At 40.0% G+C, this 24,705-nt stretch overlaps 2 protein-coding genes across 3 annotated transcripts in view; one reads left to right on the top strand and one right to left on the bottom strand.

Annotated features, from left to right (window-relative positions):
* Nucleotides 1-97: 97 nt before the first annotated feature.
* LOC6581346 (histone deacetylase HDAC1) lies at nt 98-3,045 on the bottom strand. The gene is made up of 4 exons (XM_002007045.4): nt 2,796-3,045; nt 2,106-2,218; nt 793-2,047; nt 98-716 (listed from the first exon to the last, which is right to left on the bottom strand). The coding sequence occupies exons 1-4, from the start codon at nt 2,836-2,838 to the stop codon at nt 550-552; spliced, it is 1,578 nt and encodes a 525-aa protein (XP_002007081.1). The 5' UTR covers nt 2,839-3,045; the 3' UTR covers nt 98-549.
* Nucleotides 3,046-3,322: 277 nt separating this feature from the next.
* Nucleotides 3,323-24,705, top strand: part of LOC6581345 (tyrosine-protein kinase Src64B) — a 34,725-nt gene continuing 13,342 nt past the window's right edge. The window contains exons 1-2 of one of the 2 annotated variants that reach the window (XM_015161777.3): nt 3,323-3,518; nt 4,236-4,384. The gene's annotated coding sequence lies outside the window, so the exon portion shown is untranslated. The remainder of the gene's footprint in view (nt 3,519-4,235; nt 4,385-24,705) is intronic. The other variant, XM_002007044.4, reaches the window with a different exon arrangement.

Genomic DNA, 24,705 nt, shown 5'->3' with positions numbered 1-24,705 from the left:
TTTATGCTATTTTCCATATATGCAAATTCTAGAATACCTCATATTGATATAAAATTATCTAGATTTTCTACATACCAATTCCATTGATACATATTAATTAAAAGTTTCACAGTTAAAAAGAGTTTTTATTTTGTTGTTAAAAGTTTTGTAGCGATCGTTTAAAAAATACGTGTGGATCATGCTTATGGGGTAAGTAACTTTAGGGGTTCGTTTTAATAATAACTGTATCTTAATTGTTTGTTTGTTTGGTTTTTTCGTTAGATGTATCTGCGTTTTAAATGTATCTCTTCTCGGTTTAAATGGTATCTGTTAGCTTAAAATACGTATTCGCTTTACACTGAATGAAAATGGGGCCTTACAATAAATTGTATTTTAATTTAAGCTGAGTTGTTGTTTTCTTTTTTTTTTTCGTTTCTTTCAATTATTGACTAAGCTCCGGAATCCAAAAATTTGTTGATTTGCTTATGGATCCGTATGCTAGGTAAAATCCGGCGGCTTGTATTTGGGCGGTCGCTTAATTGGCTTCTATAACCAATTGCGGCCGCCACGTCATATATTGTTCTCCTTGGCGCCCTTCGATGCAGCGGCGGCACCACTGCCACCACCGCCGGCTGTGGGCGTGGCAGCGTCATCTTTGTTGCTGTTGCTGCCGCCGCTGTTGCTGCTGCTGCTATTCGTATTGTTGGCCGTGGCGGACTCCTCGCCTTCAGCTTCAGCTGGAGAGAAAGAGAATGAGAGAGAGAAGTTAGTTAAAATGCACCGAAAATTGGCTATAGTAAACTCTCTATATACCCTTCTCCTTTTCATCCTTAGCCTCGCTGCTCTCGGCGCTGGCTTTGCTGCTCGCATTGCTGATGATGGGCTCCTTGTCGAGCCTTGGACGTTTGCGTTGACCCTTGTAGTTGCGATTGTCTCGACGGCCGCCTTCGCCCTCGTCCTCCGAGTCCGAGTACTCGTTCTCCGGCACAATGCGTTTGTCCTTGTCGCTCTGGGGCAGGCGTTCGTCCTTGTCCACCTTATCCTCGTCCTCGGACTCATCGTTTATCGCATCCTCGGGTATGGCCTGGATTTGAACACCCGGCGCATGCGGCAACAACCTCAAATTGTCGAACAATTTGTTCTTGATCTTCTCCAGATATTCTGCTGTATTTTGATTCGTCATGTTGCTCGGGCTGATGTGGAGCTTGAAATCCGGACCGAAATACTCAAAATAATCGTTGTAGGGCAGTTCGTTAGCAATTTCAACGTTCAGAGCCACCGACGTCTCATAGGTCCAGCAGCGGGAGACATTACGGATGGTGTAGCCGCCGCCGCCGACCATCAGGAAGGGCAGGTTGTATTTCTTAACAAACTCGACGCATTTGCCGTGTCCCTTGACGGTCAGATTGAAGCAACCCAGGCGATCGCCCGTCAGCGAGTCAGCACCGCATTGCAGCACCACAGCCGCCGGCTGGAAGGTCTCCATGACCTTGGAGATGATGGGCACAAAGATGCTCTCGTAGGCATCGTCGTCCATGCCATCGCGAAGCGGAATATTCACAGCATAGTATTTGCCCTTGCCAGCGCCAATATCCCTCAGATCGCCCGTGCCCGGAAAGTATTCTCCGTACTTATGGAAACTGACCGTCATCACCCGATCTGTGGTATAGAATGCCTCCTCGACGCCATCGCCGTGATGCACATCGATGTCGATGTAGAGCACTCGCTGATGATACTTCAATAGCTCCAAGATGCCAAGGACAATATCGTTGACATAGCAAAAGCCGGAAGCTTCCGATTTCTTGGCATGATGCAGACCGCCTCCCCAGTTGATGCAGATCTCCGAGGCCTGTTTGTTCAGCTTGACAGCTGCAGCCACTGACCCACCGGCGGACAGTTGACAGAACTCGTAGAGCCCATCGAAAACGGGACAATCTTCGCCCACATTGAAGCGCTGCATCTGTTTGTTATACTCCGTCATATTGTCCGGGCGTATGGAACGTAAAAATCTCACATATTCATCTGAATGGAATTTGGTCATCTCATCCGCTGTGGCCTTATGGGGTCTCTGTAATTACACACTTGATTAGATCATTTCATAAGGCAACTCCTAGTCGGGTTCTCACATAAATCTCCATTTTACGATAGAGTCCATAGTTGAGCAACAGATTGTGGGTCATGCGTATGCGATGGGGCTTCATGGGATGGCCTTGGCCATAGTAGTAGTTGCCAATGTCACCTGTGGAGTGCAAGAGTAATGTGTTAATAGAAATAGAATGAAAGATACCCTAGAATATGTAAAATTAGATCATTGGCTCTTAAACTATAAAAGAGACAGAGTTTCTATGGACTATTAAGTAGCCTCAAATAAATTATAAATTAATTTTTAGTATATGGGGTTTGCTACGCATCCTTTAATATAATCATTTTCCCATTTTCAACACAGATATGCGCCACGCTGTGTAAAACGAAAATTTTACGGCCACTGTCGGCGAGGCGTCCATTCAGTGCACTTTGTCGCATACAAACGTAGCAACACTTTCGCTATACCGAAAACAAAGGTCTACAGGTATACACACACATACACATACACCACCAACAGAGCCGCAGTCACTACGGTCGTTAGTGGAAAAGTGCGCTGAGTGCCAAAATGCTTGTACAGTCGCTGTAAAAATTGAAATTCACAAATCTGCCACCCAAATTTTCCGACTACTAGCCGCAGACTTCTTAAAACAATGTAATAGGATAAGCATGCGTTGCCTATCACTCAATTACATAAATTAAGTGTAATTAAAGTAGTTTTAATGTCAACTTACTGTCGTAATAATAGCAAACTCGTTTTTTACTATGGGACTGCATAGTCACTGCTGCCGGCCTGACGTAAAACGCAACGTCTGCTTGTATATGATTTCTGTTAACGCAGCGATATAAATGACGTCTTCTTTAACTTTTAGAAAACCACACCAACGGTTTTCTTTTAATTAAAGAGATCAAAAACACTGGCGGTCGCGCACCACAAGAAAAACGATGTGATACAATGAAGTTGTGTGGCAACTATATGGAATGGCGTTGCCACTGTGTAAAAATGAATGCCGGATGGCGGAAATGTACAAAAAAACGTCACATATATGTAGTATTTTTTCCAGTACATACTAAGTTAAGGTATTCGCTTAAAGTATTGGAAATAGAGTCATTTATGATTTTGTTAAATATTTATTGGTAAAATAATACGTTCTGACCGCAGAGTGTGCAAATATAAAAATAAGAATGTCTTCAGGTTTCATATTTTCTACGAACTGGTCACACTGCAGTGCTGTAGTTTTTGTTGTTGTGCGAGCGGGAGAGATAACTTCTTTTAGTCGAAAAAAACCGTTGAGCGAGTTGGACGCGTTTTCAGTGCGAGGCTATGTCGGTCGGTGTTTTATACGTTTCTTGTCGGTGAAAAATAAGAATTAAAACAAAAACTTAAGTGCAGGAATATAGTGTAAAATTTTTAATCTGTGAAGTGCAAATTGCAGTTTAATTCAAAGAAGAAACGTGTAAGTTTATAAAGCGAGTTGTTTGTGCCGTTCAGTTTGTATGCGTGTGAATGTGTGTGTGCGTGTGTGTGTGGTCGTGTGAGCGTATGTGTGCAAAAGAGAAAGAAGTTTCAGTTTCCAAGCAAAGCAAACAGCAAGTAAAACGGCAGCAACGGAGTTGCAGTGGAAACACAAACAGAGCAACACTCACACTAACGCACACAAACACACAAACATACACACATTGAACATGCCAGAGCAAAAGAAGTGGGGAAAACTGAAATAAAGTGTCAAAGCAGAGTAACAAAAAAGAAGCAAAAATAAAAAATAAATATGAAGCAAACACAGTGGAAAATAAACGAATGATGAAATTTAATTAAAATAAATCAAAATAAAATACAAACGCCGCAAATATCCTGCGCAGTGCAAAAGCCGCCGCTAACTTCAGTGCTTCTTCTTTGCATCTCCGCCTCTCTCTTTTTCTCTCTTCATCTGGGAATTTTACCGACAGACGTCTCTGCCGCTATTGCCGCTACCCGCGACCAACGCCTCACATTGAAAGTTTCTGTTACTTATTTTCTTCCTCTGTTGCCCATCTTTTTATTACTATTGCATTTTACTTTTTCAATGCGGGCTCGCAGGATATTTTCCTGTTATTGCCCCTCCTGTTCGTCTCCCAATTAGCGCATTTTCGGGAAATAGTTTCACATTGTTTTTATTATTAATTTTCGCTTATAGTCTAACGACCGTGAAATACGACAACAGAACGAGCGCGACGCTGGCAGCAACTGTGTTTTATAGCCGTAACTGTAAAAACGCGGCTAAGCCGCTGACTTTCAATCATAAATTAAAACGACGCTGAATATTCCAACTAATTAAAATTAAAGGTAAGTGCTGGCACGCTCTATTAGATTTTTCGGATATTTTTAGATCATTTGCCCTGGAAACTTGTTTGCTCCTGTATGTTATTATGTGTGCGTATGTGTGTGAGTGTGGCCAACGCATCGCTCGAAAAGTAGCACAGAAATGCATCTCGACATAACAAAGTGCCGTTACAAAAGCCAATGAACGCATCAGCCAAATAACTAAACAATAAAAAATAAACTACAAAAAGCATCAACAACAACAAATTGAATGTAAGTGATGAGAAGAGGCACAGAATGGTGGAGAGAGAGAGAGAGAGAGAGAGAGAGAGAGGCGCACTCTTGCTCTCCCACTGCAATTTCTATTTACGCTGCTGCTGCGGCTGTGGCTGCTGCTGCTGCTGATAAAAGCAAATCCGATTTTAGTGCTCAGCTGCCGCTGCGTTTAAAAAGTCAAAGAGCAATGTTGTTGTTGTTGTTTGTAATTGTCTGTAATTTAGCTGGAGGACTAAACGAAACCAGTTCGGCAACCAGCTGTCGACGTCTGCGCCTGGAATACCACAAGACATCGCGAGAGAGAGAGAGAGAGAGTGGGTGCGAGAGCAAAACATTCAGCTGCTGCTCATGCTCTATCTGGCTCACTCTCTCTTACTGCCGTTGCTGCCTCTATTTTTGTTGGGGCTTTGCCGCATTTATTTATTTACCTTTTGCTCTGGCCTGTTTATTATCCCAGCATCATCGCTGTTTGAAGTTCAAGCCACAATACAATTTTTTTTTTTTTTTTTTCAAAATAGTATTTATAGAGCTTATCTGCATGTTTCTCCACCTCCCATTTCTTTGCTTCCAGGCATACGAATTTTCATTAACACATTCTACTATGCGATGACAACTTCCAGTCTGCTGTTGTTGTTGCTGATGGCGCTTTTTGATGGCTGGCTATTTACCTTTTGCCACTTCTCTTTCCACTGCCTTCTTTTTATCGGTCGGCACTTTTTTCATATCTGAATGGCAGTGTGTGAGAGAGGGAGGGAGGCTGTCTCTGTCTACCCTTTTGGGAGCAGTTCAAAGAGTTCATTTTGAGTGCTGCACTTGGCAATTATGCCTTTTGGACTTTTTTTCTGTTTAACTCACAAATCATTGCGAAATGGCAAACGGTAAATCTGCCTAGCTCTCGTCTAACGGCACTAACTTGTTGAAGATCTGAGCTGATGCTTTGCTCTTCATTTCTTTTTATACCCTGAACCCATTTTCAATGGGAAATCAGGGTATAATGGTTTTGTTGAAATGTATGTAACAGGGAGAAGGAGGCGTGGCAGACCCCACAAAGTATATATATTCTTGATCAGGGTGACGAGCTGAGTTGATTTGGCCCTGTCCGTCTGTCTGTCCGTCTGTCCGTCTGTCCGTCTGTCCGTATGTATGAACGCGTCGATTTCAGAAGATATAAGAGCTAGAGACTTCAAATTTTTTTTAAAATGTCCGTAATTACAGCGCGCATATCAAGTTTATCATTAAAAATCGATAACTCATCTCGATCTTTTTTTATCGATAAAAAACCTTATCGAAACCCAGTTATAAAATTATATCTTCTACACCTTTATTGCTAGAGACTCCAAATTTTTAATGTATGCCTATATGCAATTTATACAATTTCGGTTTTTGTTAAAATTTACCCCCCACCTCTAAATTCTCCCCCTCACCCTCACTTTTGTAAAAAGCGTATTTCAAATACTAGAGGCTTGTGCTTTGGCAATTACATGCATATTCATATTATAATCATAATCTAAAAGTTTCATGAAGATCGTACGTCCATAAAAAAAAGTTATTAAACAATTAAGTTCTCATAGTAAGCGCACACTGCAGCCCATGCGTGTTTATGCGTGGTTGCTTGTGTGTGTATGTGTTTGTGTATGTGTGTGTGTATGTGTGTGTGTATGCGTTTGTGTATGTATGCGTGTGTGTGTGTGTATGTGTGTCTGTATGCGTGTGTGTGTATGTATGCCTGTGTTTGCGTACGTGTGTGTGTGTGTGTGTTGTTTCTTGTGTAAGCTGAAAGTCGCGAAAAAGTATTGAAATATCTATTGCTCCAAGGGTTCAGGGGATCTCGTAGTCGAGCAGTCTCGACTAGAGCTTTCTTACTTGTTTCTTTTTGATTATTTTTATTTTGCTTACGATTTGACAATTCACAAAGGCAAATCACAATTTACAGCAAAAGGAAGGAGGTGGAGGTGGAGGCGAGAATAACAACGGCCGCCGCTGCTGCTTAATAGTGAAAAAGTAGCTGAAGTGGCAGTATCAGCAGAAGTTGAAAATTCAATTGTTGAAGCCGCGAGAGCGGCCTTTGTGTTGCCACATGCCCTGTAGACAGTGTGATCGAATGGGGTATATTGGTTTTGTAACCAAAGATGTAACAAAGTAAATGTTTTGGTTTTTATTTAAGGAGGCTTACAAAAAGGGCAGAAATGATATATTCTATTATAGAGTGCGAATTTTGTAATCACTTTTTAGGAGAATCTCTTAAAATTCTTAATTACCTCTAAATATTCTCTTTCTGTCCGGCATCTCTTAGTCACTCATGGCTGGCATCAGCCATTTATTTGATTTTTTTTTTCTTTCATGCAGCTCTCAACGTCGCCCACTTACAACACAATGAAAACGAGAAGCAGCGGCAGAGACAGAGGCAACGTCTTTTATTGATAAGAAAAATTGAAAGTGCGTGGCAAACAGTGAGACAAGTGTGGAAAGTTGGTAGACAGAGAAAGACAGAGATAGGCAGAGATGGAACGAGAATTAAATGCGTAAGAAATTGATGGGGATAGACAAAGATAGAGAGTGTAAGAGAGATAAAGGCGTGGGACATTAAAAAATGGAATACAGATTTCTAGCGTTATTTTTTTTACGTTTTAAAGATAATTCGTTTTTTATTTAAATGGATCGTTTTCAAGCAGGCTTAGCAATAAGACAGATTTGTTATTAATCTGAATTTCAAGAATTTCAGGGGTTGCTTAAGAGGTTATATACATATATTATGTTATATTTGAGATCATATTATTCATTTATGTAAACTTATTTCAATATAAATAAGATCTGACCTGAGAAGGCTTACTTTTAATATTAATTTTTTATTATTAGACTAAACAGTTTGACTTTTGCTATGATTAATTTTACATATTGTAAAATATTACAAAAAATTTGTTTCCTTTATTTAGTTTCGTAAATGTCTGTATTGAATATTTGATTTGTTTGGGACTAAAAGAACTCAAGTTTTTATTTCATATTTCATTTCTTAATGTTCTCTGAATACACTTTCCTTGCCTCTTTTAACCCTCACCCATTGTCAATTGACACAATTCAAATGATGATGCCGTCGCAGCATCAATCCATTTAATGGACCTCCTTCAAGTTGCCCAAGTTGTTGTTGTTGTTGGAGTTACAGTTGACAGCACCTGCCACGCCCATTTGGCACAGGTAGCAGTGCAAAGTTTTATATATTTTATGTCATTTTAAGTTGAATTTTTGTTTTTGCCTGACAATTGGAAATGCAGCTAGTTCTAGTTGTTGCAAGTTGTTGTTGTTGTCGTTTCTGCTGCTGCTGGCTGCATTGTTCAATTGTTTTACTTAGCTGGACACTGGGCAAACTTTTAATTTATGTCGCTTAAGAAAAGTTCCAGTTGCTTTTAATGGTGCTTATCAAGCCAGGCGGCAGTGAGGGATTGAGTGGACTGGGGCTTTAGCTCTGGCTCTGGCTCTGGCTGTGTGACCGGCTAACCCAAAAGCCGCTTCAATTAGATTTATGGCATTAGAACAGTTCAACAACGTTCGCTAAAGCGCTCACACGTGGAAATCCAACGTTTAGACGCAGCAAACACATTTTGCATTGTTTGCTTTGGCTGTTGGACTGCGCCTCCTCTACTGCTGCCACTGCCTTTGCCCCTCCTGCCGCCTCCTGCTCTTCGTGCTTCGGCACTTCACTGCACATCCGGCTGGGCAACAATAAACATTGTTTCATTGCAACAACTTCTACTTTGCTCTGCGGTGGTTGAAAGCTGCGCTAGCGTTTTTTTTTTTCGCTTTGCCCATTCATTCTTTTGCCCGCCACCGCCGCCGCTGCCACCGCCGCCCCCGCCCGCATTCCTGGCCAGGTCTGGTCTCAACTCCTGGCACAGGCGCGCACACATTTCCGGCCTCTAGCAAAAACTTCATGTGTATGTGTAAGTGTATAAGTGTGTGTGTCTGTGTATTGTTTTGTGGTGGTTGCTGCTACTCTCTGGCTAGTTTTCGATTTTATTGATTTTCATAAAGTCGCTTTTCAACGCTCAACTCCAATTAGAAGCCGCAGCTGTAGGAATAAAAACTTTTACTCCATTTGCATTCAGTAATATTTTGCACATTCCTCTAATATCTTCCCTCTTTCACTCTCTCTCTGTCTACCTTGATGCGTTGAGCATGCACTAGTTGCAGCAGGGCTTTCATATAAATATTTTCTAATTGGAATTCTAAACAAATATTTTGCAATTAGTCGGGCGAAACCTTTAAAGAGAGGCAATGCAAGTTTTAGTATTAGACAAATTTTTAATTGGCTATCGGGAATCCTTTAAAGCAATGCAATTAGAATCGAATGAATGCAGCAAATAGTTGAGTGTTTTCTGTAGAGTTTTTATACCCTGAACCCATTTTCAATGGGAAATCAGGGTATAATGGTTTTGTTGAAATGTATGTAACAGGGAGAAGGAGGCGTGGCAGACCCCACAAAGTATATATATTCTTGATCAGGGTGACGAGCTGAGTTGATTTGGCCCTGTCCGTCTGTCTGTCCGTCTGTCCGTCTGTCCGTATGTATGAACGCGTCGATTTCAGAAGATATAAGAGCTAGAGACTTCAAATTTTTTTTAAAATGTCCGTAATTACAGCGCGCATATCAAGTTTATCATTAAAAATCGATAACTCATCTCGATCTTTTTTTATCGATAAAAAACCTTATCGAAACCCAGTTATAAAATTATATCTTCTACACCTTTATTGCTAGAGACTCCAAATTTTTAATGTATGCCTATATGCAATTTATACAATTTCGGTTTTTGTTAAAATTTACCCCCCACCTCTAAATTCTCCCCCTCACCCTCACTTTTGTAAAAAGCGTATTTCAAATACTAGAGGCTTGTGCTTTTGGCAATTACATGCATATTCATATTATAATCATAATCTAAAAGTTTCATGAAGATCGTACGTCCATAAAAAAAAGTTATTAAACAATTAAGTTCTCATAGTAAGCGCACACTGCAGCCCATGCGTGTTTATGCGTGGTTGCTTGTGTGTGTATGTGTTTGTGTATGTGTGTGTGTATGTGAGTGTGTATGCGTTTGTGTATGTATGCGTGTGTGTGTGTATGTGTGTCTGTATGCGTGTGTGTGTATGTATGCCTGTGTTTGCGTACGTGTGTGTGTGTGTGCGTGTTTCTTGTGTAAGCTGAAAGTCGCGAAAAAGTATTGAAATATCTATTGCTCCAAGGGTTCAGGGGATCTCGTAGTCGAGCAGTCTCGACTAGAGCTTTCTTACTTGTTTTTTACTGTACTTGAACTATTGATCTGAGGAAACGGAAATATAAGAGAAATTAATAATGAAACGAAGATCAAATATAGAGCATCTACACTTGTTCTATAACAAACTCAGAAAAATTATATTAAAAAACTCTAATAGAAAAAAGATAAACCTCTCTAAGTCCCAAAGTTAGACTTCTCCCGGCATAAATTAACTTCTCGACTCCTCGCACTCCCTGCAGCAAAGTTTGTTTGAATTGTTAGTGATATGACCCAATTTGATGGCTTTACCTCAGTGTGCAGCCGGCTCAGAGTCAAAGCCGTTGACGCGCGGACTTTGGGGCAAGCAAAGTTTTTAATTACAAGCATCAGGACAATAAAAGTTTATTATGCGAAGAGCTGGAAGCGTACTTTCATTTCTCTAAAAAAAAAAAAAAATTAAGCGCAAAAAAAAAGACTAATAAACTTTGACCTCACAAACTGGCAGTCTGAAAAAAAAAAACTCAGACCGAAATCTAGTTAAAGAAGTTTTTATTTTTTTGCTTATCCCTCGAACAATAAATTGAGTGCGATTTCAGATTCCACTTCCAATTGCGACTGTTGCGCGCATATATAAATATATATAGAAAGGGGCGTGGCAAGGGGAGGCAGCATTGCGCTGGTAGCTAGTGTATTGCATGCGACAATCGAATGGCAAATCGATTGAAAATGCATACAAAAATGCCAGCCAAATGAGCTCTGCCTGTTCTCTCTCTCTCTCTCTCTCTCTCTCTCTCTCTCTTGCTCTGCCTTTCTCTCTCTGGCACTCGCTGCAGCCATATATAGCTATCTCTAGCTAATATTCAAATGGAATTTGGGTGCATTGAACTCGTTGCAAGGTGTGAATTTCGCCAGGAGGCAGATAAACATAAACAGAATGAAGGAAAAAGTGGAGCACGCTCCCAAATAGAAGCACCGAAGTTGGACAGCAACAACAACAACAGCTGCATCAGCTATAGAGCAATAGATATGTGTACAAAAAAAAAACAGTTTTACAGCATGGCATATGCTCGAAATGTTGATAAAAAAAAAGAAAGAAAATAATGAAACTTCTTGAGAAATCATAACAGAGAACTCTCCTAACAACCCGCCTTCGAATGAAATTAAAAAGTTCAGCTTCAACTTTGATAAACGGAATGTGCTACAGTCGAGCCACTCTCTTGGCGAACATTTAACAGAGTCGAGTGCTTCTTCTTTCTTTTTTCTGACAATTTTTCAGCTGCCAAAAACTTGGCCCGAAAAACTTGGTAGCTATGCCGAAGAAGAGTTGTCAGAAAAGTAGCGAACGAAATTTTACACACTTGAGTAGTTGGTGCAATTTGTATGTAGCACAGTGTAACAAATGACACGAAATGTCTTAAGAAAAACTGAAGAGTGCGATAAAAGTAATTATTTGAATAATAAACTAGGTCTCTGAAAACTGATGAGCGAGATAAGTGCAAAAAACAAAAAGTAATTAGAATGCAAAACAAAATGAAAAGAAGAGTTTACAAAACTGTATTAAAACGGAAAAGTTAATAAAAGTAATTTCACTGCGAGCTGGGAAATGGGGTCCATAAATATATACTAATGTAGAAATATTTATATGTGTATAAAGCTGACGTTTACTCAAGTCAGCCTTCATTACATAGTTTAGGTTAGTTTATAAATATAAAAAAATTAAAATTAAAAATTAAAAAATAATTAAAAATAAAAAAAAAAATTTTAAATAATAAACATACAAAAAATTAAAAAAAAAAAAAAAAAAATTACATATTTTTCTATTTAAGCTCAATTTTTCTATTCTGAAACAGAAAAATAATTAAAGATAATTGATTCATTATTATTCTATGTAAAACGTGCTCCATTAACTTCTTCAAAATCACTTCAAGAGTGGAGAAATAAATGAAATATGATTGTATATCTGAATTGGGAGTAAATTTTATTATCTTTCTCTAATGCATTGTCTCATGTGCTTTAACTTAATTCGCTTAGCTCTGGAGCAAAGTTCTTTTAAGTTCAGCTTGTTCATGATTTATACGCAAACGCTTTGGGGACATTTGCAATAAAATTTTCAAAGCATATTTCATGCGATGCTTGAAGTGGACCAAAAAGTTGTGCCGCCTCTAGAAGTGCGAGGGGGAGAGAGCGTGAGGGGCAGAGCGAATGGGAGCGTGCCTGTGTGCGAGGGAGAGAGCGAGTGAGGCAATGGGAAGCTGTTTTGTCAGCTTGCAATTTGTAGCAGCGCCTTGGCAAGTTATTGTTATAGCCTCTGCTCGATTGACTGTCCGTCCGACTGTCTGTCTCTCTGTTCTTTCGTCCGTCTGTCCGTCCGTCCGTTCGCCTGTAATGTCACGCTGTGATTGCGCCGAGAGCAAAATCTCAGTTACAGCAGCAATTCGCAATTCTCCATGCTCAACGACTATTTGTCTCGAGTGCAATGCAGTTGCGCTACGAATTGTGTCTAGTGGCGCACTCCCCAGTCGCAATGGCCACGCCCCCGCGCAGCCCCCTTTTTTAACAAGCTGGCTGCCACCCACCATGCAGCTCTCCCCAGGCGCTCGACCCGCAATGCACTTTGCTGATTATTTGTCTCGATTTTTTTTTTGTGTAAATACATATATATATTTTTTAAAACTTTTTTTAATGCGCCACGTGACGTAGCTATTGTCATTGCTGCTATTGTTGTTGTTGGTGTTGTTGCAGCTGCAATCAATTTGACACAGATTTAGCTTGAGATTGAAATCAATATCAATTGTGTCACGGCGCTGTTCAGGGACGCGCCTTAGCAATTAAACAGCCACCTGGCTCTATGCTAAAATATATGTTTATATATATAATATATAGTCGTGTGTGTGTGTGTGTGCGTGTGTCTGCATACAAATTAGTTTTAATATTTGCTAGTCAAACGGGCAGCAGCAGCAAACGCAAATTGGTTGAGAGGCTGCCACATGCAACATGCAGTGTGCCACTTGCCACAGCCACTGCCACTGCTGTAGCTGCAGCAAACTTAACTCGACTTCCGTTCATTACGAGTTGTATTTTCAATCTTGCAACATGGCAAATTTGCATATTTGTGCGTAGCCAATGCTAAAATATTTTCCCACAAATAAAAGAAAACAAGCAACGAGTGCTTTGGGTGGGAGGGGTATGCTCGACTAGCAAATACCCAGAGTAACCTCAGTTGTATATATGTACGAAATAGCTCATAAATAATATGCCCCTACTAGCAATTTGCTATTGAAAGGTGAAATGAAAACAAAAGAGCCGAACTGAAAAACTACACACGATAAATTGCATGCTTAGCTCGTTGTGTTGCACTTGTTGTGTTTGCATTTCAAGGGGCTTGTGTTGTGCACTATATAGAGGATCGATTTACAGCACTATATATATATATATATATATATGTGCGCTTGTTGATGCAGCCCACACTTCAGACACTGAGCTTATCCGCACCACTCCGGCCTATTTCATCTGTGATTTGTTATTGTAACAGTTGTGAACAGTTGTGGCCCATAAAATGCAGAGGAAAAACGAGTCGATAACCTTTTCATAATTAAATAAATCAAATGTGTGTGTGTGTGTGTGTGTGTGTGGGTTATAACTACAGACGAGAGCAGACAACTGTAATTGGGCATAAAATTAGTAGAGAAAAGGTTAATTAACTTTGATTCCATTTAAATATTGATTGGCCAAAGAGTTGATAAGGGATGTAGTTAAATATAGGCGAATATCATTACAAAATATGGTTTAATGCCCTTCTATGCGATTCTCGTGAATCGCTTAGCATGAGTAATGCAAGGTTTGGTATGGTTTCATAAAGATTATTTATTTAAAAATAATCATTTCAAGGTAAATAATCATAATACAAATCAATGAACTTCTCTGCGATTCTCATGCTCGTGAGTCAGGCTTTGCTCGACTTATTTACATATTTCTTGTATCTGGAATAAGAAATTATATTAATATTTTATCGAAATGTATTTAAATATACATATATACATATTTGTATATCTTTATATATGAAATATATTCGTGATTCTCAACGCCCCTGTTTATGTATTTATTATCAGAGCAGCTTGATCTTAAATAAACACATGCTGACCAACATTTGATTAAGGGGTGTATATCGAAACCTTCAAGCGTCACAGCTATATGAGTAAGCAAGGCATAGAAAGAGATAGGTAGAGTGAGAGAGATAGAGAGTGAGACTGTGTGTGAGCTGTTGCTCAACAGCTGAGAAAAAAGAAATGCCCGAAAGTGTGATACATCTACGAAAGGGTCTTTTACATGGATGGGTCGCGCGCTATAAATACGAAATGTGCTACAGGCGCTGGCTGCAGAGGCAAAGGGTAGAGGGTAGGGTCATGGGGGCGTTGCGGCAGGAACTGCCGTTGAGGCAGTGATGCGCATCCTGAGCAGTGTTTCCTTTGACTTCGGTAAGCAGGTCACGTGAGCCAAATTGCTTAAGACTTGAGCTAGCCGAGGCAGCGGGGCTATGTGGAGCTGTGTGGGGCTGTGCGGGGCGCCGCCTAGCTGTCATTGAGCACAAAGGGCGCCTAACTCGCCCGACTGTGTCAAAAGCTCGCGGCACTCGCACTCGAGTCACTCCCTCCGTCCGTCATCGAGTCCGTCTATAGGGGCAGTAAATGTGATTGCTGCCCCACCTGACGACCTCCTGCGATATTGTTGCTGCTGCTTCTAGCTGCTGCTGCTGCTGCTGTTTGCTCTGCTTTTGGCCTCGTGCGTGTTTTTGTTATTCTTGAGTTTCCACGTTTTCTGCTGATTTTGTCTTTTTTTTTTTTTTTTTTTCATTCTTTCTTTTTTTAATATATACATAAAAAGAAGCATGTTAAAAATTTGCTAGATTTTAACGCTTGTTGTTGGCCTGTCTTGCTTGCAATTGTTTTAACGTGTTTGAAATATTTTAAGAGACTCGAGAGTTGTGCGTGTGTGTTGTTGTTGTTGTTGTTGTGGCTGTGTGTGTTTATTTGTGTGTTATTTTTTTGTTTGTTTTGCTTGCATTTTTTTTGTTTTAGCCACGCATTCGCAGTGAAGTTGTTGTTGCCTTATAAATACATAAATACATAACATAAAATACAAACAAATATATACACACGCTAGCACACACACACAGACACACATACCACGCACTTGGGTTCGCTCTTGGTAGGAAAAAAATCAATATTTGCGCCGTGTCGCCGTCAGCGTTGACTGTTTTATTTTATTTTTTATTAGGATTTATGCCCTAGACAAACATTGAGCAAAAGGTATAATAAAATAAAGCGAATGCAGTGAATGAAAGAATTACTATATAGAAATGTCAGGAAGTGCCCAATGTACTAGTGATGTAGTTATAAATAATTTCTGAAGAATATATATAAAAGAAATATATGCATAAATAAATTAAAATATATATATTTTTTTTTTTCATAAACTTTTTTTTAACATTTATTCATATACTAATTTTATTAATTTAACTTGATTTTAAAAAAAAAAATCTGTACAAATGTTTCAATAAATACTTCAAATATATTAATTCCTATGAGCAATACAGCAATGGGTCTTAATTTAATTAAAAAATTCTATAGAAAAAAAAGAAAAAAGCCAACTTCACTTTTTAAGAACTCTTAGTTCAATACAGGGTACCGCCTAGTCGTTCATATCCATGCAAAGGCACGCTTGTTATTTGGTCTCTTTGTTGTGCGACAACTCGCTGATAAGACTGATGAGAAACGGATGCGTGTGTTGTGCCTGGAAATGACGCCTATAGCCTGCTCCTATATCTAGTCTATATATATGTGTATATATATATATACATATAAATATATATTCATATATATATTTGTACTTGATTATTCAACCAGAATGCTAATATGAATTGGCGCAGCTCACGCTTAACACGCCTAAAGTGCAACCAGTTGGCAGAGAGCAGAAAATTACAGAGTATTTGGCAACTGGACTTTGTTCGCAGTTTGGAACAACGCCGCAGGCACTTTTGAACTAGTTCCAGCAGCTGTTGAACGAATGAACGAGTGGGCTTTGTCATATATGGGTCCATTGCTCTTTTGGGCGGCCATTAACTGGCTGCCACACAGCTTCTGCCGCATGCTAAACGCGAGAAATTGTATTTGTGCCTTTGCCCCTCCAGTATTTTCCTTTTCTTTGTGCACGATAACGAAACGCAGCCAAAAACAAAAAAAAAAAAAAAAAGAAATGAGTCAAACCTGAAGCTCTGGACCAGCTGGATGGGGCACTCGACTCGTGCTGCTCCAGTTCTTCGAGAGCGGAGTCCAAAAACGAGTTTTTCGGCACTTGCCTAGCCGGGTTAACAACTCCGAGTTGTGTTAGGCCTAGTTTTTTATTTTTCTGCTGTTATATAGCCGAACTCTGGACGAGTGCAACTTGGATTTAGAGTTGTTGGCATCGTATACGTTTTTACGAGCGCGCAACAACATTTTATGGCTCTTACAGACAAATTGTTTGGCAGGAATTACAAATAACTGCAGCTGAGACTAACAGTTAGCTCAAATTGGTTCTGAAATGGATAAGCTTAGAGCTGCTAAAACAGAAATAACGCCAGAGATATAATCTATGTCAAGTGGACTATAAAAGTTGGCGAGTTAAGAGTGGAAACAGTCAGACTTTGAGATGTTCTAAAGCTGAAAGTGCTTAGAAAAATATATATTTTTTTTTTTAGAGTTTTTTCCGAAAAGTTCTTTTGAAATTTCTAAAAAAAAAATATGAAGATAATATGAGATGTTGAAATTTAATAATTTTAAATATTCCATTTCTGTCATAAAAAAAAAAGAAAAATTTGTTCCTATGACTTTAAATATTAAATGCTTTCTATTTTTAAAAAAATTTACATTTTATTAGACAAAAATATATTCCAAATATATAATCACAATTTCAATTCTCAGAAAAACTTTTAGATAGGCAGAGGGATGAATATGGAGACTGCACAAAGCGAATACACTCATTTCACTTCCTGAATGAGTAAACCCAAAAAACATTTCAAACTTTAAACTCTCATATAAATTCTCTTCACAACTTTGATATGTTTCAAAATGAATTTGAGGATGGATGTAAAACTTTGTGATGAATCGCTTTCTGTATTTATGTGACTTAAATTTATTGCATATGCATATTCCAACGCTGTTGATATTTGTGATTAAGCAAGCGCAGATTGTTTTAGGCTTTTAATTGAATTATTGTGTTTTCTGCCTTCGTCATGCAATGAAATTTTAACAAATTTTCGTTTCAAGCTGTTTGTCTTAGCGAAAGTTCGTTGTTTGTTGTCGGAATGTGACAAACGTGTTGCAAATCGCTGTCGAGTGACACAAACGACGAGCCCCTGCACTGTCTCTACTGCGCCCATCGAACCTTGGGCGCAACGTGTGGCATTAGAACCTAAGCGAGGGCACGCGAGCGAGCGAGCGACTGAGTGAAAAAAAATCCCTCAGCGCGACAGCGACGGGCGGCTCCAGTTCTAGTTATGCAGCTAAATGTCTCGGCTTTCATGACTAATTACTTGGCTGGGGTAGAACGGATTCGAGGTCGGGATCGGGGTCGTGGTCGGTGGGTAAGTTGATAAGGTTAAGCGCTCGCGTCCCTGCACATTGAATGCCGAGGATTATATTTTTTAATATTTCTCTTTTGCGCAAACATTTGAGCAGCTGTACATGCGGGCGGTCCGAGCAAGGGCGGCGGGGCAGGGTGGGTAAACGGCTCGCTGTTGTCTATGGACACCGTGTATACCGTGTGTATTGTGTAAACTTTGGCTCAATTTCTTGCGACCCTAATGAAGTTATGGCTCGTGAGGGCTCCCTGTGGAGTTGGTGGAGCTGTCGATGGAGCTGGCGGAAGCCCCAAAATGGCTGGGGCTGTGTGCTTGGCTGCCGTTATTTGGTTTCATGCATAAAATAACGGCACATAAGTGCAAGTTGCAAGCTGCATGTAGCGTGTGGCATGCGGCATGTGGCATGTGGCATGTGGCAAGCGGCAGCTTTAATGAAAATTGCAAGCCGGCCCAGCCGCTGCCTCGTCTTGGCCCGCGTCCTGGCGAGCATTAAATCCAATTTTGCGCTGCTAGTTTTTTGAGTGGCAATGCACACACACACACCATACACACTCGCACACACACACACAGACATACACACAGATTTTGTTGGCACACTCGACGCCAGTTGTGTACATTTTAATAGGTGTAAAAGCTTCAGGTTTATAATGTTATGCCTCGCTTGCAAGTGTCGCCTGGCAAGCTGTTGCATAAATCAACTTTGGCAGCGCATAGTAGGAAGGAGGTGCAAAAGAGGGTGTGGCATGGGCGTGCATGGGGTTAAGGGGGTCCGAGGTGCCACAAACTATGTCAAGTGCCCGCCCGCACTGAACTGCATTCAGCGCTCGCCCAGTGCCCCATCATGCATGCTCTATAAAATATTTGTTGAAACTTGCGCCAAGCTGCCCCCTCCGCCTCCACCTGCTTTGCCCATCTGCCCAACTGATGCTTCGGGCGTTGATAAGCGCACTTTGAGTTGCGCCACTTGAGGCCGCACGCAACTTGTAATCACAAAATACGAAGCGAGTAGAGTTTAATGTTGTTCAAGTGGTTAGCAGCTACGACTATCCACCGTCAAGCGGCCTCCACCCTGCTCCGCCCTCTCACCCTCCGCCCGACCACTTGTCGGTTTGCTTTATTAGCCTAGCGTTGCAGCACGAAACAAAAATGTGTTTTTGCTTTTGCGTTCCATGTTAAAAATCGTGTTTATGTCTGCCAGCTTCTGATTGTAGCTGCAGCTGCTGTTATGCCTTGTTATACCTCGAGAAGGTGCCGAAGGAAGGAAGGGTGTGCAGCGGATGTAGATTGAGCAGAGTATAGAGCGAATATATTGGGAATGAATTTCAATTGAATTTTAAAGCAAAACAGATAAACAAGGCTTTATATGTGTGTACATATTTTATACAAATTATTTTATTTAAGAAATAACAGTTACAGAGTTTAACTTGGCTCTGTTAGCTTAAATCGACAAATATCGATTTAAATATGATTTTTAAATAAATAAAAATATATTTATTACATTAAATATTCGGAAAAGTACTTCCAGCACAATATCTCTCTATTCTCACACACTTTTCTACTTAGGGTATTTCTCCATCGAGCACTCCTTTATATTTATAGCATTTCTAGTTGCTGTGACTGCTGTTGCTGCTCGTCAACAAGCTGACAATTTGCTGTCTGAGTGTTGGCTGTCGCCTGTTGTCGACAGCAACAACAATAATAATAATAATAACAACAGCAACACGCGGCAACAGCAATAAAAGTGCTAAAAAGTTTTATGCCCCTGGACTGCATCCTGTTTTAAGAAGCAGCAGCAGCAGGAGTAGCAGCAGCAGCAGTTGCTGCCACAGTCCATACATAGTCCATGCCTAGCTCCCATTCTACATTGCCAAGAAAAATGTTTAATCTTTACAAACTCAAATAAGTGTTGAATGTTGTTGTCGTAGCTGTTGTTGTTATTGTTACTGCTGTGGTTGTTGTTGCAGTAGTCAAGCTCAAAAATGACGCAACACACCCGCAATTTGGCCAATGTGAATTGGTGCTTGTGCAGAAAGAGTATAAGATGCGAATGAGCTTGGAAAAGGCATAGATAATATTTTTGGAATGGGAAGAAACAAGATTAAAATAACATAATTTAACTAACATAGCATAAGATAACATAACGTAAGATAACATAGCATAACATAGCAAAATATATCGTAACACAACATAACAGAACATAGCATAACTTAACATAACATAAGAGACCATAACATACCATAACGTAACGTAACTTAACATCATTTCAAATTTAGCCATAAATAAGCTGTTATTCAATTTAATCTAACCTTTTCTTACTCTCTCAACTTGTTTGTAGAGCAACTGCGATTCGTTGTTTCAATATTTGTTGCATTGTTTTTTATTTTGCTCTGCAGTTGCTTTGCTTATCTTTGGCTTCATTCATAATTTTTGTCGCATACGCGACAGGGGGTTGTTCGTTGGCTTTGCTTTTTACACCTGAGCCTGTGTGTGTGTGGGTGTGTTAGCATGCAGGTATCCTTCATGCGGGTGGTTTGGTGGATTGTAAAACTTTGTCGCGTTGTCAAGCTATGTGGCTCTGTTTCTATTTATGTTATGGGCACCAACTCCTGCTGCAATGTCTGCGCTGTCTGCAGACAACCTCAATACCCAACCCCCGCCCACAGCCTACCTACACCTTCACTTTGGCGACGTCACGTATGGCACGGCTGTGTGACTTGCATATGTGTGTATGTACCTAACTCCCCGAAGTAGTCTGCCCACGCATACATATATGTATATATATATATTTGTATGGAAATGACATCAGCCGAGCCCTCAATGCCAGCCAGCTGCATTGCGCGCCGTAAGGAAATTAAATACTCAAGTCGGATGTTGCTGAAATTTCCGCTTGGAATGCGGCTTTGCGTTGCGTTGCTTTCAACCGCCAGCCGAAAAGTCTAGTAGAATTTACACAACTCCCCACGGCCCGGCCCGGCAATCAGAGCGAATGAGTCGCAACGGAATTCCCTAACTCAACTTTAGAAAGGAAGCGAACCAGTCGAAATGGAAGGCTTTTGATTTTTTGTAATTTTCATGTTCTTTTTATGAATGCAAATCTTAGAAAATGTCGCTAGCGATTCGCACTAATGTCGCGCCTTTGAGCTCGATTAGTGAGTTAGGAATTCTGATTGGAAGCTGTGCAGGCCCATTAGAATTCTGCTATGTCGGATTCTGAATGCATTCATGTTTTAGACAAATGATTGACAGTTGCTAGTTCTCAGTTCGCTTTGATTATTGTGCATTGTTGGCAAATTGAAAGGGTGTGCATTGGCTTTGAGTGGAGTGAAGGGTAATCAATCGCAAACTGAGAAAGTGTTGTTCGATATAGTGCAGCTGGCTTCTAAAATCCTGAATCCTTTCAGATTCATCCTGCTGTCAGTTTAACTCGTGTTCATGGTTCATTAGGCTCGTTTCCAAATGAGGGGGAAAGCTATAAAGAAGACTTCCATAAATAAACATCCACTCAAAGTTTTACTTACTTACAATTTGAGCCTTACCCCATTCGAACCAAGATTCTTGCATCTTGCATATTTGGCAATGGGAATTCGCCAGCAAATTGGCAAAACAAACAGCGCCAATTCAATTAGCTGCAAGCTCTAATGACATTTGACACAGGCATTCGGCTGAATTCATTCTGCTGCTCCAATTTGCGAACAAATGCAAGCGTGCCACATTTCGGGGCACCCTTTGTTGTGTGTGTGTGTAACACTTTTGCCTCAACTGCAGCAGCAGCAACAGCAACAGCAAATGTCACACGAATGTGGAGCATGTCATATGTATATATATACACATATACACTTACACATATACAGTTTTTTGTTGCATGCAAATGTGGCCGTTGCAGTTGCATGTTTGCTTCTTTTGCTGTTGCACATGTTGACCACATGCCGAGTAGCTGAGGCGAATTTTCGTCTCCAATAATACGCATTGCTTTCCTTCTTTTGTGTTGATTTAACGAGTGAGATAAACGCCGCAGGCCACTTAACTAATCCGATTCCGATTTGGACTCCAATTCGAATACCAATTCCCAACTAGATGCGAGTTAAACGTGTGCGTGTTTGTCTGATAAGAGTTGCCCCGGTTGCTGTTGCTGTTGCTGCTGCAGTTGCTGCTATCAACAGAAACAGAGAACAACAAATTCCATTTGGACATTTTTCATTTTCATTTCGGTTTACGAATTTTTTGGGTTTTGGGGTCAGCTAATGACTGCTGCAGCATTTACAAGGTTTGTTTTTGTATTGTTGCTCCCTTCGGTAGAGCGATAAAGTGGTTGCTGCCGCTGCTGGCCATAATTGACGTCGCTTGGCGATAACAGTGCCTCGCCTTAGGGACAGTTGTGCTTGCATTTATCATTATGTGAAGGAAAGGGACAGCTGGCGAGACGAGGGGCCAGCACACGTGCACATGCTACACGCTTGACCCAATTGAGAGGAGTGGGGCGATGGCATCCACACAAGACAAATGGCTGCCAATGATGCAAACGAAAAACCAAAAGCTGAAGCGAAACCTTTCGACTAATTGCTGCAATCGGCAGACCCACAGCGAGCTGCTGCTGCAAAGCCTCAGTGCGACGCCAAACTTTAGTCCAGTTCAAGTTTAAAAATAGCTTGGCGCTTTAAATAGACCCAAACAGTGGTAGCTTTGGTCTCGCCAATGAGCTCACCCGGCGCGAATACCGAAGCGAACCGAAACGAAGCAACCGCAACAGAATCAACAGGATCTACAACGAACAACAGCAACAGCGACAATAACAATAAAAACAAAGCAAAGGCAAATAGTAAATAAAGTGTCTATAGTTATGACATGACATAGCTAAAGATACTAAATAAATATCTTCTAGTTATACTCTGTAAATATTAGAAAGTTGGGTGTATTGAAAGTTGGACAAGCTTTTGTGATGGATAAGGTAGAGAGTTATTCAATTTGTTCTCTATATTTCGATAAAACATCTTGAAACTCTTTTAGAAAATGAAGTCAGTCTATAAGAATTGAAGAGTTAGGGATGGCATGTATATTATAAGGAAATATATTATGTAATGATATATTATAATAGTTTTATACTATAAAAGTATAGCAAAAATTATATCAAAATTCAATAATATTGTCCACATACAATAGATAAATTGTTGCTCTTTGCTAGGTAACTTCTCGCACGCCTTTGTTTCAGTTTATTAACTGTTTCTCTCTTAGCATAAATATTTATTTGGTGATTAGCGTCAAATGAACTGCCAGAGGTCGTCATTCACTTGCTTGTTCAACTGCTTGAAGGCTTCTGCCTCGATTGCGTGGCGCGTGTGACAGTGACATCAAGCCTTAAATGACTGCGCCGCATTGTGTCCTTGTTGCTGTCCTTGTTGTTGTTGTTGTTGTTGTTGTTGTTGTCGTCATGGACAGACGTGGAGTAATATCCACTTCTAGTTCTAGTGTCTCGACTGGCCGCCGTAGGACGTCAAAAAGGACGTGTAAATATTGCCACCTTATAATACACACCCACACTATGACACCGACAGACTTTCATATAGCCACACTCCTCTACTCTCATCATGCTGGCCCTGCTCTGCGACATCCTGGCGCCTGTTCCTGGCACACTCAGAGAAAAATTGCTAAAGAATATGCTAAATGTACATGACAAAGATAATTATAAGAAAATTAAGTGAACATTTTATATTTATAGGAATTTCGCATTACATAGTAGAAACTAGATATGTTTACATGTATGTATTAATCTATTTCTTAATCAAATTTTCATCGTAAGTTTATATGTATTACTTTGTATTATATCTTGAATCTTAAAATTGAAGTCATTAGTATGTCTTTCAATATAATTATCTTTAAGTCGAGCTTTATGCCGATCTGAAATTCTTAAACTTCATTCCTATCTCCATATCTACAAGCATTTGTATCTCATTTATTATTGTATCTTATTTAACCAACTATCTTTGAGCTTAGTTTCTATATCTATATCTGTCTACATATCCCTATTTATAAGCATCTAGACACCTTTCTTGGCGAGTATTTGAGATATAAATATTATTATGTCTCTATCTCTATCTCAATCTCTGGCTTCATATCTATATCTAAAACACCTCATTACCATAATACAGGCCTACCTATCTATCTCTATAACTCTGTAGACTTATCCATAATATATCTTTCTTAATATTGAAAACCAACAGCTTAACTAATTTTTTAATTTCTATATACTTTTCTTACGTTTTCCTCCAACAATTTCTTGGTAGCTTAGCTTCAATGGGCTTACCAGAAGTTGCCCCATTCGCTGCCTTCGCTTGCTTCTTATTACAGTTGTTTTGCTTGTTGCTGCCTTCTAATCGCGCACAAATATTGTTTTTATAATTCAATGCATTTTTTTTCTATTGTATCGCGTTTGCCTGTTTAACATGCAATTAAGTTGGCTTACACATGCCGCATGCCACATGCCACAGCTTCGTTTCCTTGGCCCAGAGCGCTGCTATTGCCATTGTTGACGAAAATTACGGTTGTTTGTAGTGCCAACAATTGCAACTATTAAACAGCAGCTCCAAGTGGGAGCGTCGACAATTGCCGGTTCCATTGCCAACGATAGCAGCAGTTGTGGTCCTGCTGCTCCTGCTCCTGCTGCTGCTGCTGCTGCTGCTGCTCCTGTTCGACATACGGGCCGAGTTGTAGCTTTTGTTCTGGTTGGTCAGTGCCCAGAGAACATTGCATGCCATTTTTTTTCCAGTTTTCTTTCTTTTTAATGTGGGCAGCGCTCAGGTTACCCAACAACAGCAAAACATGCGACAGATGACGTTTATCCATCCGCAACCCTCTCATTTCTTTCAGCTCCTTCTCGGCCTCTCTCTCTCTCTCGCTCTCTGTCTTACTTTGTTCATGTTTTTTTATCGTCTCGATTTCGTCATCGTTCAACAAAATTAACGCCCCCTTTTTATAGTGATTGTATGTATGTGTGTGTGTTTATTTAGCTGTTTTGCGTTTTTATACCCTGTTTAAATTGAGCTTCAAGAATTTTATGCACAGACTGAAAGTCTATGAAAAAGAGAATTTTTACGCCTTTCTACTAAATTAAATACGTATTTGATTAACATAAGTTTAGTAAATTATAATTTGTATTTGAAATGAACGAATCTTTATCATAGCAGCAATATGTTTATCAGACAGTAGGGATGATT

This window comes from Drosophila mojavensis, unplaced genomic scaffold (genome assembly GCF_018153725.1).
Source record: "Drosophila mojavensis isolate 15081-1352.22 unplaced genomic scaffold, ASM1815372v1 contig_74, whole genome shotgun sequence".
Lineage (NCBI taxonomy): Eukaryota > Metazoa > Arthropoda > Insecta > Diptera > Drosophilidae > Drosophila > Drosophila mojavensis.
Note: the sequence above shows the minus strand (reverse complement) of the source record. Positions and strands in the feature narration are given on the sequence as shown.